General features: G+C 43.3%; 1 protein-coding gene across 1 annotated transcript; it reads right to left on the bottom strand.

Annotated features, from left to right (window-relative positions):
• Window positions 1-556: 556 nt before the first annotated feature.
• On the bottom strand, window positions 557-12130 carry Mtnr1a (melatonin receptor 1A). The gene is made up of 2 exons (XM_051170059.1): window positions 11938-12130; window positions 557-1425 (listed from the first exon to the last, which is right to left on the bottom strand). Exons 1-2 carry the CDS (start codon window positions 12128-12130, stop codon window positions 557-559), a joined length of 1062 nt encoding a protein of 353 aa, XP_051026016.1.
• Between the last annotated feature and the right edge of the window lie 4688 nt (window positions 12131-16818).

Genomic DNA, 16818 nt, shown 5'->3' with positions numbered 1-16818 from the left:
ATGCTTAAATCACTTACAGAAAAAAATGAGGCAGTATCTGTATATAGCTAACCCATATCCTCACACATACAGTACTTTAAGTCATTGCTGGGTTACATATAACACTTAATACATGTATTGGAGGGGGGCAATAAAAAGAAACATGTCCAAGTTCAACACAGGTTAACTTCTTCTGACTGTTTTAGTTCAACCATAGGTAAGAATGAAGACCCGTACTGCATTTATGTCACTTATTTACATGAAAAGAAACGTTCCCGCAGCCTCTCTTGTCTTGAATTCACTCCCCATCTTGCTTCAACCTCCTCCGCAGATACATGTTGTTCACTTAACCTATGGCTGTATATGTGCGATATTCCCTCTGATCAGCAGAGCTAGGGACATGATTATAGAGCAGACAGTCGGTCAGTTCCAACGCTGTAGAGGTTGAACTTCAAGCTGACCCCTCGAGAGCTTCAAGTTGGACTAGGCTGATTTCTAGACAAGAGAAAGCAAACACAGGAAACAGCAAGACACCCCCCCCAACCGGTGTCTGTAATCTGCTAGCACCACGGGCTTTTTAAACAGAGTCCACCTTTATTAACTTGTTATTGGTTGTGAGTGGAGAGGGCTTACACCGAATCCTATTCGCTGCGTCGTTCGAGCTATCCGCAAAGAACATCTTGGCCGTGCACAAGGAGACGATAATTCTTTTGTATTCCTTTCTGAAATTTTGGTTCAGGAGTCCATATATAATTGCGTTGAGGCAGCTGTTGAAATATGCCAAGTAGTAACTAGCCACGAACAGCCACTCTGGGATCCTGGGGACCATGGTGACAGGGTCCGAAGCCACAATAAGACCTATGAAGTTGAGTGGGGCCCAGCAAACGGCAAAAAGCACAAAAACTACAAACATGGTGACAAAGTTCCTGAAGTCCTGGGGCTTCAGTTTGGGTTTGCTGTCCGGTTTCACCCTCCGTCTGACCTGAAGAACCAGGATCCATATCCTCAAGTAGCAGAAGATGACGATAATCATAGGCGCCATGAAGTGGAAAACCACCACTGCTATCGTATACGCCGAGCTGACCGACTGGGTGAAGGTACAGGAGTAGATCCGGGGATCATACTGGAGAGTTCCGGCTTGCAGGTTGGGCACGATGGCTACAAGCGTCAACACCCATATCAGGAACACGTAGCAGAGGGAGTTCTTGTTACTATATAGTCTGTCGTACTTGAGACTGTGGCAAATGTAGCAGTAGCGGTTAATGGCGATCCCCGTGATATTGAAAATTGAGCCGATGACACTCAAACCCATTAGAAACGCGCTAACTTGGCAGTGCAGGTATCCGAGATTCCATCCGTTGTTAAATATAGATGTCAGCACCAAGGGATATGGGTAAACAGCCACCACGAGGTCTGCAACAGCTAAACTCACCACAAATATATTCCCTAAGAGAGAAAGATGTAGAAAATACAAGTTAACACTAGTGTTACATGCATCGCATCTTTAAACATATGTTTAGAAAGGGGGATTGGAAAGTTAGCCAGTGCAAGCTTAAGGACTGGAGTTTAGATTCGCAGTATCCATCTAAAATCCCCATGGCTAGGATGCCTGCCTATGGTCCCAGTGCAAGCATGGTGGAGAGATGGGATGCTCAGAGCTAGCGAGCCAGATAAGTAGTTGTGGCAAGCCTCGGGTTCAATTGAGAGTCTGCCTCAATGAATAAGTTGTGACTGAAGAAGACACCTGATATCAGCCCTAGCTTCACACACATGAGCATACATATCCATACACACATACGGGCATGCAAACATATATGCTCACACAGCATGCATACCTCCATATGCTAAAGGAAGGAAAGGAAGGAGGAGGGAGGGAGGGAGGGAGAGAGCGAGCGAGCAAACACAAGCTATTTTCACAACTCAAGTGACCTGAAACCATAGGTATTGCAACGTGATAAATGAAATAAACGCCACCAAGGATCACAAACGTTGCCCTTGTTGTGTCAAGTCCACTTTATAAATCTCCGTGTCTCCACAGCATTCCATTTCCAAAAAATATTGAATTTCAGAGTAGTCTCAAGATGATTACACTTTTTTGGCTTCTTTTGTTTGGGGTCTCACTTGAGAAATCTGATGTCTCCCTATTCTCAAGTCCTGACATGACTTCCTTAAATTCATGGTTTCTGATCTCTCTAGTTCTCCCAAAGGTTTAAGGAGGCCTCCCGCTTCTGCTGCTGGTGGCTATGCATCTTTGTCCTGGGAGAAAAATGGGTGCCACCATCAATGTCTGGATTGGAATATTGGCATCATCCCTTACTGGCTGTGGAACTGGACAATGTTGCTTTACATTGACAAGTTTCTATTCTCTCTTCTATGATCCAGAGATGTTTGATAGTGTCTCCCTCCTAGTGTCAAGTAAGCCTTGGGGGAGGCCGTTTATGTCGAGCACTGTGCTCTGTCTCCAACTCATATGAAAGCTCATCATTTTCTGCAACTCCCCCCGCCTCAAATCACCTTATTCCCTTGAGACAGGGTCTCCTACTGAGCCTTGACCTCACTGTTTAAGCTAGGTAAGGTTGGCTAGTGAGCTCCTTGGATCTGTCTGTCTCTAGTTCCCAGTGTCTGAGTAACATGCATGTGTGGCTTATGTCCAACTATTATGTCAGTGTTGGGGATTTGAACTCATGTCCTCTTGAGTGCACCATAAATGCTTTACCCATTGAGCTATCTCTTCATTTTCTAGATGGCATGTTTTACACAAGTTTAGAACAAAGTCTTTCACTCTGATGCTTCATCAAGAATTTAGTGGTCAGCCAGGCGTGGTAGTGCACGCCTTTAATCCCAGCACTTGGGAGGCAGAGGCAGGTGGATCACTGTGAGTTCGAGGCCGGCCTGGTCTATAAAGTAAGTCTAGGACAGGCAAAGCTAACACAGAGAGACCCTGTCTCGAAAAACCCTGTCTCGAATTTAATGGTCAATCATATTCTATCTTACACTGTAGGAATGCATCGAATATTTATCCAAATGAATATTTAGTTCAGTCAACACTCAGACAGCTCACCATGAAGGTGGGTAAGCATCCTTTCCCAGTTGTATGCATTAAGAACTCAAATTACCTGCAACAATTTGAATAGGATTCAGCAGTCTTTCCTGTCCCTTTCTCTGAGGCTCATCACTTCAATATGGTTGTCATAAATGTTCATCTCTCTCTGGAAGAATATGTGTTTGAACACCTCAACCAGAAAAATTTTAAAGCGTCTCTTGTCTGCAATACTATTAAATTCCACTGGAAGTTTCTAAGATATCATACCTCCCTTATGGGTCAACTTGCTTGGCCAACCTATTTGAGAGGTGAGGAGAATGCAGGTACCAATTAAAGAATGGCCTTTGCAGAGTAGAGTAGATGAAATAAACGGTCCATGCAGAACTCTGTGCATGCAACAGTACATATTTTTAAGAAACATCCATTGACTGTATCTTAATGTTCTAGAAGTGCCAAAAGAGCATGTATGTTTCTGTCTTAGAAGGCAGGCTCTCCCTGCCAGCCTGACAACCCAAACCCAGTGAGAGAAAGGAGACAAGCCAGTACAGCTGGTCCTTTTAAATCAGACTTTATCTATATCTCCTTTTGACTTGAATTTATTTGGAAAAATGAACATTGAAAGAGGCGTCAATTTCCTCACTCAGAAAGCAAGTTAGTAGGTGATGCAATCCTCTGTAAATCTGCAACTTAAAAAGTGAATTGAACTGAATTCAATGAGGTTTTATGTTCTTCCATTCTTTCTCTGAAAGTAAAAGTTGGCAATTGTTACAAGAATCTTTTAGAGAATTTTCTTGGATTGTTTAAACAATAGATTTGATGACAACTTTTTATTTTAGATAATCTTATAGATTATATACTCCAGTTAGATAGTTAAGAATTCCATATTTACACATCCTGGAACTCCTTAATAAAACATGTATTTTTCTTTTAATTATTTGTACAAGTGTGTATATCTATGCAGATTTGGGCACCTGAGTACAGCTACTATGTAGGCCAGAAGAGGGATTCAAATCCCCTGGAGCTGGAGTTACAGGTGGTTGTAAGCCATCCAACATTGGTAGTTGGAAATGAACATAGGCCCTGTGCAAGAGCAGTACATGCTCTTAACTGCTGAGCCATCTGTCCAGCCTCTCACACACTGCAATGTTAGGTTATATAAGTTTATATACATATAAAGGATTGTAATAGATACATAATAAGTTATAATAACAAACAACTGGCATGTGAAACAGCTCTGCGTTACTGTAGTCTCCATTCCTTCTAATCCTGGAGCTCCTCCGTTATCATCTAGCATTACTATGCCCTTTGTGCCCAACCAGGAGCTCCCAGTGTTAACCGAAGAGCAGACACACACAAGCAGCTATAACACTTAACGCATCATGAAAACTGCTACAAGGAAGTTGCTATCATGGCAGACGCTGTGGGAGCACGGGGACAGGAAGGGCCTGCTCCATTCTGAAGGAGGTTGGAAATCCCTTTGGAGAGAACTTTAAAAATGCACAAGACGACCAACGATGTATAGAGAACACAGGCTTCATATGAGCCCGAGTTTGAGTAGAAGGTGTCCCCACAGGCTTGTGTGCTACAAACATTTGGTCTCCAGAAAGCACTATATGGGAGTGTTGTGGAAACATTAGGAGTTGAAGTCTGGTTAGAAGAAGCAGATCACAGGGTTACAGGACCTTAGGAATATATTATCTATGACCCCTTCAGACACATTGTCTTCTTTGTTCCCATTTGCCATGAAGTGAAAAAGATCCTGCTGCCCTGATGATCTGTCCAGAACACAAAACACGAGGCCAAGTAGCCATGGAACCATGGACTAGACCCTTTGAAACCATAAGCCACAACAAATCTTTCCACATAAGTAAAAGTATGTATTTTGTCATAAGTAGTATTTTGTCATAAGAAAAATAAAAGTGGCTAATGTAGATCCCAGTCCTTCCCTTCCTGGCTGATTTCACTTTCTACTAATTTGTATTTTCTGTTTGTTTTCAAGTAGAATGCTTAAAAATAAATCAACATTTAAAAAAAAAAAAAGCAAACTAAATAGAACTAATCATTGAACGCATTATATACTACCATTGTTCATAAATAAGGTCAAAATGCGGGTAAACAGAAGGATGACTAGGTAGATAGGCAGGCATGTGGGTGAGTCAGTTGTGAGGCAGTCCTCTATCTTCCTAGGTTGTGTTGGGAGACACTAGTATGAACCTCATTGACAAGATGGAAGAACTGACTGCCTTGAAGTGGATGTAAACATGTTTTTGTTTTGATCCCAAATGTGGGATGGGGAACAGACTTGTGAGAGATCAGGTGGTGTTTATCCATTAGAAGACCGCCTCCTGTGGGGGCTTCGTTTTTTGCCAGCTGAGACAAACAGGAGGTGGGATTCTGTGGGTCTTGGTATTGTTTGGCTGTTCATCGCTCCACTTCGAGATGCTCCTAGAGAGAACAGCACATCTGGGTTCTGGGTGCTGTTCCAGGTTCCAGCAGCAGCTTTGGTGGAATTGCTGGTCTGCTGAAATCCTGCCAACCACACCAGGGGAATCGCTCCCAGGAACTGAATTCAATAAGGTCTACTTCTCCTTTTCCCATAAACCTCCTTTCTCTCCTATCTAAGGTAGGTAGGTCTGAAGGGAGGTATAAGAATTAAAGAACCCCAAATAAAGTAAGTTTGGAAATGGTTGAAGCCTACACTGCCTCATCCCCCAGGCACCCTGCAAACAAAGGTATCATGAGACTCAATTTGGACCCTCTGACTTTAATTCCTCTGCTCTTTGCGTTGCTCCATGATGGGTTATCTGAGTTCCACAAGAAGAAAAACTCTTTGCTTGGCTGTGAATTTGGGGTCTAAGTTTTCTCAGCTGCCTGAAGAGACTGTATTGTAGACAAAGGAGCTGTGGGAGGGTGCTTTGAAAACTGCAGGTTGCGCTATGCGCTTGGTTTTAGCTATGGAGTGTTAGAGGCCAGACGTTCTACATGAGAAAATAAGTAGAAACCAGACCAAATGTGCTATTCTGTGAAAAGTGTGACAGAAAATGCAGTCTTTTCAGTCTCTTGGCCTAATTTTCTCTAGCTTGGAAATGTTTCTAACACAAATTCTTCTACAGAGTTTTTAAAAAAAATAATGTAACTGTTGGGCTGAAAAACAAATTCATATAATTGTTGGCATTGTGTGGATACAGATGCAATAAATTATTTGTTTGTAAGCAGAATTAATCAACCAACAATGTCCCCATTAGTTTTTGCTAGCTCAATTACAGGTCAAGGCAATAAGAGAGTAAAATTTTACCAGTTTGGATTAGTGATATGTTGAGAAACTGTCTCATCCTGTTGCTTTCAATTTATCCCATAATACTCTGATTCTCTTATAATTGATGTTCATCATGACATTCACAGTGAAAAAAATATAAGATGAAAAATTCATTTTTGTGGAAAATATTTCTGAAAGCATAAGATGATTTGAAAATGTGTTCCTAGATATCTGTTATTTTTTTAATAAATTTCTCTCGAGATTTAAAAAAAAATTATCTGGTATGTGTGTGTTTTATTTTGTCATCTAGTTTTGTTTTTTTTGGTTTTTGTTTTTGTTTTTTTTTCAGAGATCTCACAGAGCACTTATGTTCAAATCATTAGTAACCCATGACACAAGCCACTGTGGTGACACTAATACACACATGATGAGTCAAAGACAATAGCCGGTTCTTTAGTTTTCAAATTCTTCTGATGGGTAAAAAATGATAATTTTCGTTACCCTTGAAAGACAGCTCAGGGTCATGGGCTCACAAGGACTTCAACTCTGCTGTTTTCTCCTTGTGCGTTGCCATCAGTGGAACGGAGAGGCTGGCTGCCGACCTAAGCTGTGCCTCCCCAGTGAACACATCCTGATGGGAGTCAGGACAATGCTAGTCTCTCACCTTGACCCAAGCAATCCTGGCAAAGTTGCCCAAGTTAGGAGAATTGATCCCTCATACTCCCCCTTGTCTCATCATCCCAGGCCCTTGTGCATTGTACCAAACTTCACGCACAGTCTCTCACCCAGACAGCATCCCACTGAAGCAAGCTTGAGTCATTCTGTGCGGCCAGCTACTTCGCCCCCTCTCAGATAGGGAAAACTACATAAGGGATTTTTTTTTTTAACTTATAAATGTTCCTTGAAAAGGAGAGCGGATGTCATTAAAGAGTCTTTTTTTTCAGCACAGAGAGGTATATATGAAATGCCAACCTGCTAACTTACGATAAGTTGGCTGTCTTTACCATAGGTACACATTGGGAAATCAAAGGACATTAGAACTGGCAAGAGCCTAACAGATTCTCCCCGAAAGAAGAAGTGTTATCTAGTACTATAATGAAAAGCCTCAAAGCATGGAGTCTGGGCCACTCACTTCAGTGACTTCTGCTCTCCCCTATATCATCCGACATCACTGTGTCAGTGATTTGGCTGCCGGCTGTATAGCTATCCCTTGATAACCACAGCAGATTGGTTCTGGGATCCCGTGGTACCCAACTCCAAAGGTGCTCAGGTCCCTCACATCAGATGACACGATATCTGCATAAAAGCTATGCACATCTTCCTGTACACTTTAAATCATCTCCAGGCTTTATACAGTGCAGATGCTGCCTTACAAGACACTAGGACACCTGCCTGTCATCCCTGCTACTCTACGGAGGTGGTGAGAGGATCACTTAAGCCTACCAGTTCAGGACCTAACCGAGAAAAGTAAAACAAAAACAAATTGTAAATGCCATATAACATTTCTTACACTGTGCTGTTCATGAAGTAGTTACGAAATCCACACATGAACAATGTCTTTGGTCCTTAGTTGGTTGAATCTCTGGGTGCAGAATCCTGATATATGTAGAGCTGACTTTATTTGTTTTCACCCCATCTCTGCTATGAAAGTCACTCCCCGTTGCCTGCTTTTCTTTACATCCTTTCCTTGCTCCCTCAGTTGCCACTCCATCTCATTCTTATTGAATTCCAAGGGGGCTTGGAATGTAGAACAAGATGGGTACCATCCAAAGACTTATTGGGGGCAATGAACAGTGCCAGCTGTGTATGTAGCTAGAGAGTTGCTCTAGCGGGCAATATTCCCTTCAGTTACAGACATTTTATGTGTCACTGCACTGTGATGTTTTCAGAATTGAGCAGGGGTATCTGCTTCTACAACCAACTCAACCGAAGCCGGCCATTGCTGTTTTCCAGCTTGTATTGAGTCTATGTCCATGATGGTTTCTGATACCATTTTCTGTTCCCTGGTGTGCGGCAATCTTTCCCTTAACCTGTTGCCTATAATCATGGGTACCCAGACCCTAGTATGGAAGCTTTGTAGAATTCTGAGTTTCATATAAAGCCCAACAGGAAACGCCTGAAACACTACCATTTTTTTTTATTTTCACCCTTTGTTTATATCCTATATATATTTCCCCGATAGAAAACTGAATTTTGAAAAGACAGGATAGTGTTACATTGTTTTAGGAAAAAATTTTACTTAAATATAATGTACATACAGAAAAATGTGCTAACCCAGAGCCTACAACTCTGCTTTTTATCAAGTCAAAACAAACAGCAACAAGTTCAAAGGCCTATCTAGTATTGCCTTCTTCATCTTTCTCGAAGTATATTCATCTGTATCATTTTCACTCGATGCTTGCACAATTACAACAAAGCATTGTGTGGGGCTAGAGTTTAGGTGTTATCCTTGTCTAACAAATGTGGGAAGTGAGGCTGGATCACAAGTGATTTCTTGGAGTGTAATGTGTGGAATCTTTCCACCATGTCATACCCACTGAGGATACATCATTTCCTGTTAGCAAAATTGTCCGGGGGGGGGGGGGCGGGGGAGCAGAGCAGATAGTCTGCCAATCTTTCACATCTGATTGGTTGTTTGGAGGCGGGGCCTGTTGATTGGTCAGCCCCTACAGGAAGTTTACTCCCAGCCTAGCCAGGCCACTGTGTAAGAGGACATGATCAGTCCAGCTGGGGTGGATGGGTAGTGGGGCCGGGGCTCCCCGCCTTTTCTGAGTAACAGAGAAAGGGGGAGGCAGGTAGAGGAGGAGGGTGGGATCTGGAGGACGCGAGGGAGGGGGCTACAATCCGGATGTAAAGTGAATAAATTAATTAATTTAAAAAATATTGGTGATTTGTTCCTCCAGACATGAAAAACCAACCTAGTCTCCTGAGGGGGGGGGGGGGAAGACAACAATAAATCTACAATTACACCAGATTTCCAAAGGAAAGAACTGTTTAAAAATTCAGATACATTAGCCTTATCTTTTTCCATTTTATTTCCCATCTTTCCTTTTTTCAAAAAAGATTTATATGTTTTAATTTTATTTGTATGAACGGTTTGCCCCACGTAGGTATGCACACCACAGACATGCCTAGTGCCCATAAAGATCAGAGACGTGTGTACTCCCTGGGACTGGAGTTACAGATGGATATGAGCTGCCAAGTGAGTGCTGGAACCAAACCTGGGTCCTCTGCAAAGTAGTCAGCTCGGTTAACCTCTGAGTCATCCCTCCACTCACCTATTTTTCATCTTTCCACTTTTATTATTTTTTGTTATTTATTTGGTTGGTTGGTTGGTTTTTTGAAACAGTTTCTCTGTATAGTCTTGTCTGTCCTGGACTCTATTTGTAGAGCAGGCTGACCTTGAAATCACACTGATCCGCTTGCCGCAGCCTCCCGCAGTGCCGGGATTATACACGTGCACCACCATGATTGGCTAATCTTTCCATTTTTAAAACCAACAAAATAAATTGAACAAAAACACAACTTGAGCCATCATTAAAACACTTGATTATATTTTAATTAAAGCATGGTCACCCATGCATGGTGGCACACACCTGTAATCCCAGTACTCAGGGAGGCAGAGACAGGCAGATGTCTGTGAGTCCGAGGCCAGCCTGGTCTACAAAGTGAGTCCAGGATAGCCAAGGCTACACAGAGAAACCCTGTCTCAAAAAACAAAAACAAACAACCAACCAAACAAACAAACAAAAAAGCAAAACCAACACTATGTGGTCCCATATGTAACACCAGTTTGGCTGGAACTCAATATGTAGACTACAATGGCCTCCGACTCAGAGACCCACCTGCCTCTGCCTCCTAAGTCCTGGGATTAAAGGTGGGCACCATGACACCTATCATCTCTAAAACTTTTAGAAATCATCCAATAACATATTTGAATAAGATAGCTCTAGTTCTGTTCCAAATAAAATCACTATTTATTCTTTTTTTTTTTTTTTTTTTTTTTTAAGCCTCAAATGGATTGAATTCAACGGTGGTGCATTTGAGCAAATAGTCCAATTATAAAAATATGATGCTCTAAAGCCTTGCAGACTAAAGCTCACTAGGGGCCTTCTAGACAGCGGCAGGAATGCGGTGTATAGACTCCTCTCAAGAACTTGCTTAGTCCATAATGTCCAAAGGGCAGCTTTAGTGCTTTTCCAAAGGTGCCAGGAACATGCACAGTTTTTACAGGAAACATTTTGTGGGATTCAGACTCCCCAAGAACAGGGTGTGGGAATCAGTGAAGTCTCCCCAAGAATAGGGTGTGGCAATCAGTGAAGACTCCCCAAGAGCAGGGTGTGGGAATCAGTGAGGCAGGGTGGGTGAGCTCCAGGCAGAAGTTCCAAGAATCAGACCCTGCCACTTATGAGCCTGCAATACATTGGGTCCCCCTCTCTAAACTGGGTGAGTCCGACAACACCCCACACTTGGGCTAACCAAAGGATTCTCTCGCTGGGTGCTCAGAGCCCCCATGAAGCCTGCGGAAAGAGGCACCTAGTTCTGGGGGGGGGTGCGGGGTACTCCCCCCACTATTCATTTATTGCAGTGTTGGAGAGAAAACCCAGGGCTTTAGCAATGCTAGGCAAAAGCTACCACTAAGCTATTGAATTGTGAAGGCAAAATTCTAGTTTGGACCAATCACTCGGGGAAAGAAATCCTATTTTCTAAGCCAAATTGAACTCATATTATTCGATATAGTAAAACTAATTGTTATACTTTGCACAGCCTGAAAGCATTGCAGAAATAGGGCAAAGCAGGAGAGCTTTTCTGCCTGAATTTGAATGTTCACCAATTACCTGCTTCAGGACCAAAATGCCACTTTTGCCAAATATTTAAGCAAATGGCTTCCTCTCTATCCTTCTTCCAAAAGTTTATGTCCAAGCAAGGGACAGAAATCCAAGCAACTTGACACCCTTTAAAGGTGTGACAGTGGGCTCACGAAGAGCCCACTAACCTGATCTTACCCTGTGGAACTAGTTCACCTCATAGCTTGAGTGGACCCTAAACATAACACAAAAATTAATTCTAGTTCTACATTATATGCAAATGCCCTCCTCGCTACAATTTCCGTTTTTGAAATGCAGACTTGTTGAGCTAACGTGATTTCCCAGCACTCCTGCCATCATCCCCACCGCCCTGGATTCTGGTGCTATCAGCTGGAAACTACACCTGACAGCGAAACAGAAAACCGTGGCTCCGTCATTTTGGCAGCTTATGCATCGTCTCATATTTTAGCAAAGTTGAGGAAACTGATGTATACACAAGTCCAAACAATTAGCGGGTTCATTGGTCTAATTTGAAAAGATGTCTTGAGGAATTTATTCACCTGGGAGCCTATCTAATGAGCCCTAGAATCATAAAGCTAGAGTAAAGAGATGCCACTGAAGGGAACAGAAATCATTTAAGAGTTTTCCATCTCTAAGGACCAAAGACTTGTGGATAATCTATGAAAAGGCATCTTAGAGGGACTGGGTCAAAAGAAGGTAGCCTTTACTCCTTAGGAGGAGATACTAGCCTAAATTCTGTTTCTCAGAAACTTGACTCTCTGAACTTTTCTTGGTGTCCGGAAAAGCAGACCCCCTGGTGTCCCGCCGGGAGAGGTACCCAGAGCCCCTACCTGAGTTCCTGAGCTTCTTGTTACAATACACAGACAGGATGACCAGCAGGTTGCCCAGGATGTCCACCACGATGGTGAAGATGAGGATGAAGGCCAGTGTAGAGGCCAGCCACGAGGGCCGCGGTCGCCCTCCCTCCCCGCCGCCTGGCTCCTCCTGAGAGGCATTGAACAGCGCACTGCCATTGCCCTGCATAGTCCCCTGGGTGCCTCACCGCAGCACAGCCATAGCCATCATCCTGTCGCCTCGCGCCCTCGAGTGCCCAGCTCTGCTCCCTCCCTCTCCGCCACTTTTTATGGCCAGGCACAGCCCTCCTGCACCTACTTTGCATCCTTAAGGCTCCTTTGCGGCGGTCCTGCCAGCTCCAGCCCCTCCCTGTGGCAGGACACCCTCTCTACACTTGGCCGCTGCCGCCTGCTGACACCTGCTGTCCACTGCCTCGCAACTTGGCCTCGGAGGTCCCGCAGCGCGTGCACATTGCGCCCCCGTGCGGCGAGACTCCGCGAGGCGGGTGGAGTTGTCAAGTGCATGGACACACTCAGTTTCCTCTTTGGATCTGGACCTTGCACCGTGGAGGCCCACAATGCACAGACTTGAACCCTAATGAGCACTAAAGTAGACAACTTACCCAGTAGATGCCCTAGAATCCTCATCGGCAAAGTGGGGATGAAATATAATCTAACTCATCATCTTTATAGTTACTGATGTGTTTAAAAAGAAAAAAAAGAAGGAAAGAAAGAAAAGACACCTTTTCCACGGGCATATCGCCATCTAACATCTATGCTAGATGTTTCTGATAAATAAAAGAAAAAATGTAAACATTTTCAGATGACAGGTGTGTAGGTTCTTTTGAAAAAAATCAGTGAAAGCAGGAACACAATGATGAGAACAGCTGAATTAGAACCACAATGTAAGATTTCTGGGAAGTGGATTAGCCAGCTCTGAACAAAATAAACTGGACCCCCAGAACTTTCTGAGGTACAGGAAAGGAGACTTACAGAAACTAGGAGACATATGATATTCTTATACTGAACACTTAAATTTTCCATGGTCTCCATCTATTTCATATCAGCCCAGTTAACAAACATTTCCGAAGTTCCTTTGGAAGAATTTTTTTTTTTTAATTAAGAAAAAGAAATTTGAATAAAATGAATACCAGAAAAATGTAACAATCATTACCATATTAAAATATACATTAAAAATTAAACAATGAGGCATAGAGGCTTGTGTCATAGGTCTGGAGGCTGACAGGAAGATCGATGCCAGTTTGGAGACAGCTTAAGCTGCATGGTCAACCACTGTTGTAGTATAAAACCCTGTCTCAACTAACTATATTAAGTAAAACTGTTAACATTCACCAAGTCTTTCAAAAAGAAATAAACTCCCGAACTGAGGGGCCTGAACACATGGCTCCGTTGATAGCGTGCCTGTCTAGCATTCATGAAAGCCCAGGTTCCATGCTTAGCACTGTACCATAAAGCAACCACCCGGAAGTGAAGGCAAAGGATCAGAAATTCAAGGTTATCCTTGGCTATTTACATCAAACCTGGAGCACGCGAGATCTTGTCTAAACAAAAAACAAAGCAGAGAGTTAAGAAGGCTAACATTTCAAATCAGCAAGGAGAGGAATGGATGAGAGCAAAATTGCATCTAAGGAAACTTCTATAGCCTCCAGGTGAGGAAGGATGCTGAAGAAAGCAGGGCAGAAAACCATCACACGCACAGAAAGAATGGTGACAGTTGCCACCGGCTGAACTAGGGCTTTCTGCACAGCCTTGGGGAAACTATCTGGGATGGGTCCATTTACGCAGTGTTAATCTGACAGGGTTTGACAGTGTGAGGGCCACACATTCGGCTGGGACCCTGTAACACTGGTGGGTGAAGCAATGTGGAAAGGTGAGCAACTGGTGAAGGCAGGTTTTGAACTTGAGTCTCTCTGACTCCAAGGGTTACAAACCTCATTTCTAAGTGACAGCTTTTCTCAATAGACGAGAATTGACCACAGAAAAGTTTGATGCCTATAATTTAAGAAAAAATACCATAAGCTGTTAAAACACAAACCAGGGGAGTGATAAGCTAAGAACGAAGCCTTAATGAGCTTATGAAGAACTTTTTGTTTCAAGTGAATGTGGGTAAAAAAACAACAGCAACATTACTAAAGCTCATAATCAGACAATAATTAAAAGCTAGAAATTGAGAGTTTGGGGGTGTGTCACTGGTAGTGTAGTATATGCTTAGCATACCTAAAACCCTTGGCTTAGTTCCTGGAACCATCACCCCCAAATCAGAAATGCTCACTATTTGGGTAAATACACAAAGCTCTTTCCTCCATTTTCTCCCGGAAGCTCTTTAAACTGTATATTTAAAAAACTAAATTTGGGGTAAGAGACGGCCCAATGTTCAACTTGCTGTGTATGAGAACTGAGTCATCCCTCCCTCCCGTTATTGAAAATGGATTTTTTTTTCTCATATAATATGTCCTGTCTGTGTTTTCACTCCCTTTACTCCCAGTTCTGCCCTACTTATCCCAACCCACCCCCTTTTGGTAAGACCTGAGCTCTTATCCCCAGAGCCCACAGAGACCTGTTGATGGGGAGCAGAGGGAGGAAAAGCGTCAGCAGCCCATGCTCCGCAGCCTGCGTTTCCAACAGTGAAGGATAGAGGGGCTGCCTCAAACAAGATAGATGCAAGGGCTGACACCTGAAGCCCAGGGTTGTTCTCTGATATCCACACCTGTGCCTTGGCATGTGTTTTCTTTCTCTCTGTCTCTCTCTGTGTTTCTGTTTCTTTCTCTGTGTGTCTCTCTGCCTCTCTCTTTCTGTATCTGTCTCTCTCACACACGCACATGCGTGCATGCATACACACACACACAGCATGCGCAGAACAAAACCAAGAGTTCAGATTTTGATTCATGTGGTTGATAACACATACAGATGTATTAAGTACAAATACTATAGGGCTGGGGGTAGGTAGCTCAAGTGGTAAAATGCCTGATACACAGGCATGAGGACCCGAGTTCAAACCCCAGAATAAGAAGCCGGGTATGATGGGTACACTTAGGATCTCAGAGCTGAGAAGGCAGAGACAGAAGATAGATCCCTGGATCTTATTGGTCATCCAGCCTAGCTAGCCCTAGGTTCCAGTGTGAGATCCTGTCTCCAAAACCAAGGTGGACAGCTCCTGAAGAATGCCTGACATTGACCTCTGGCCCCACATACACCCTCACACACGTACCTGCACGCACACGAACTTGCACGATCACACATGTACATACAGATGCACACATACAAACAATTCAAAATCATGAAAAGCAGGGCACACATGATAGCTGATTTTTCAGTTATGGTATCTATTAAGAGCTACGGTGGACAAGAATAGGTTAAGGATGGATTTGCGACCATTGCGGTAACTACTACAAGACAAAGCTTCCTTGTAACTGACACGGAAAGAATGCCTGAGATCAAAGCTGCCCTGCAGGTAGTATTTCAGAGGAAGGGTGGATCTCAAGGGCACAGAACACCAGGAAAGGAATGAGGTCCTCCAGGTAGGACAGGGGGATTTGCGTATCACGGTAAGGCAATAGAGAAAGATGTTTTTCTGACTACAGGTGAAAATTGAATCATTAATTTCTTTATAAATGTGTTCTCTGCTGCTCAAACACTTGCTAAACACAAGTCCTGAATACATTAAAAGCCTTTTTGGACTTTTTAGTTTTCTTTTTTTTTTTTCTACCACAGAAGGAAAAGCTAGGTAGTCACACATTATACACCTGAACACTGTCTGCTGGGCTCGAATAAAAGATATTGGTGTGTGAACACACACACACACACACAGAGACAGAAAGACAGAGACAGAGAGAGAAACAGAGACACAGAGAGAGACACACACACACACACACAAAGAGAGAGAGAGAGAGAGAGAGAGAGAGAGAGAGAGAAAGAGAAACAGAGACATGGAACCTGTTGCCACAGTCTATAGGAATTTTCCTACAGCTAAAGCATGAGGACTTATATAAGATTTGATAAAATTTAATTCTGCCACAAAGAAACATTAGGTTTCTGCCTTGAGTTCTCTATAGCAGACTGAGAGCTCATCTTAAACCCCCGAGGAGGGAAACTCCAATCTCTTTGATCTAAGTGGAGTTTCTATTTATCTAGAGGACCCTCCATAAAGCTTGGATAGAGCTGGGGCCTTAATGTCATGAGCAATTTCATACCAGTGTCTACTGAGCACTTCTGGGAAATTTCACTAAGTCCAAACATTAGTAACCCAGAAGAATGACTGTGAAAATAAGGGCGTTTGCCAGGAGGGAAGCAGGGGAAGTGTCCTCTCTGTGTGTGTGGCTGTGCTGGGTGGAAGAGCCATAAATGGAAGTGACCAGGTGCAACACTTTCGTTTTCAGACAGTTTGAGCGATAACACTGGTGGAGTACCCACAGCGAATCAGTTCCCCTTCCCCCTCCCAGAAGTGGTGAGCATTCAGGAATGTTCCTAACAGCCTCACCTCCATTGTCCATGCCAGCAGGGACAGGAGCTTTCCCTCTGGGTCCCTCTCTTTCAGAGAAGGCATGAGCCCATCAATGGTCTGCAAGGGCTTTGCTCTTGTGTTTTCAACTGGAAATTCACTCACGACTATTCTGTTCGGACTTAAAAATAGATAGAATGAAAAAAAGAATCAAAAAAAAGAAAAAGAAAAAGAAAAAGAAATAAATAAACAGAATGACACACAACAGCTATGATATGGAGAGATTTATTTGGGAAGGGAAACGGAGAGGAGTTTAGGACCTGAGGGTAAAGAGACAGAGAGAGAGAGAGAGAGAGAGAGAGAGAGAGAGAGAGAGAGAGAGAGAGAGAGAGATAGAGAGAGATGAGAGAGAGAGAGAG

Source organism: Acomys russatus, chromosome 27 (genome assembly GCF_903995435.1).
Source record: "Acomys russatus chromosome 27, mAcoRus1.1, whole genome shotgun sequence".
NCBI lineage: Eukaryota > Metazoa > Chordata > Mammalia > Rodentia > Muridae > Acomys > Acomys russatus.
The sequence above is the reverse complement of the archived record's forward strand: the minus strand, read 5'-3'. Positions and strand labels throughout refer to the sequence as shown.

Excerpts from the sequence above, each read along its gene's own strand:
- Mtnr1a (XM_051170059.1), bottom strand. The coding sequence starts at position 12,130 with ATGCAGGGCAATGGCAGTGCGCTGTTCAATGCCTCTCAGGAGGAGCCA. Across the intron at positions 1,426-11,937 it reads CAAGAAGCTCAGGAACTCAG|GGAATATATTTGTGGTGAGT; the intron begins GTAGGGGCTCTG and ends TTTCTCTCTTAG.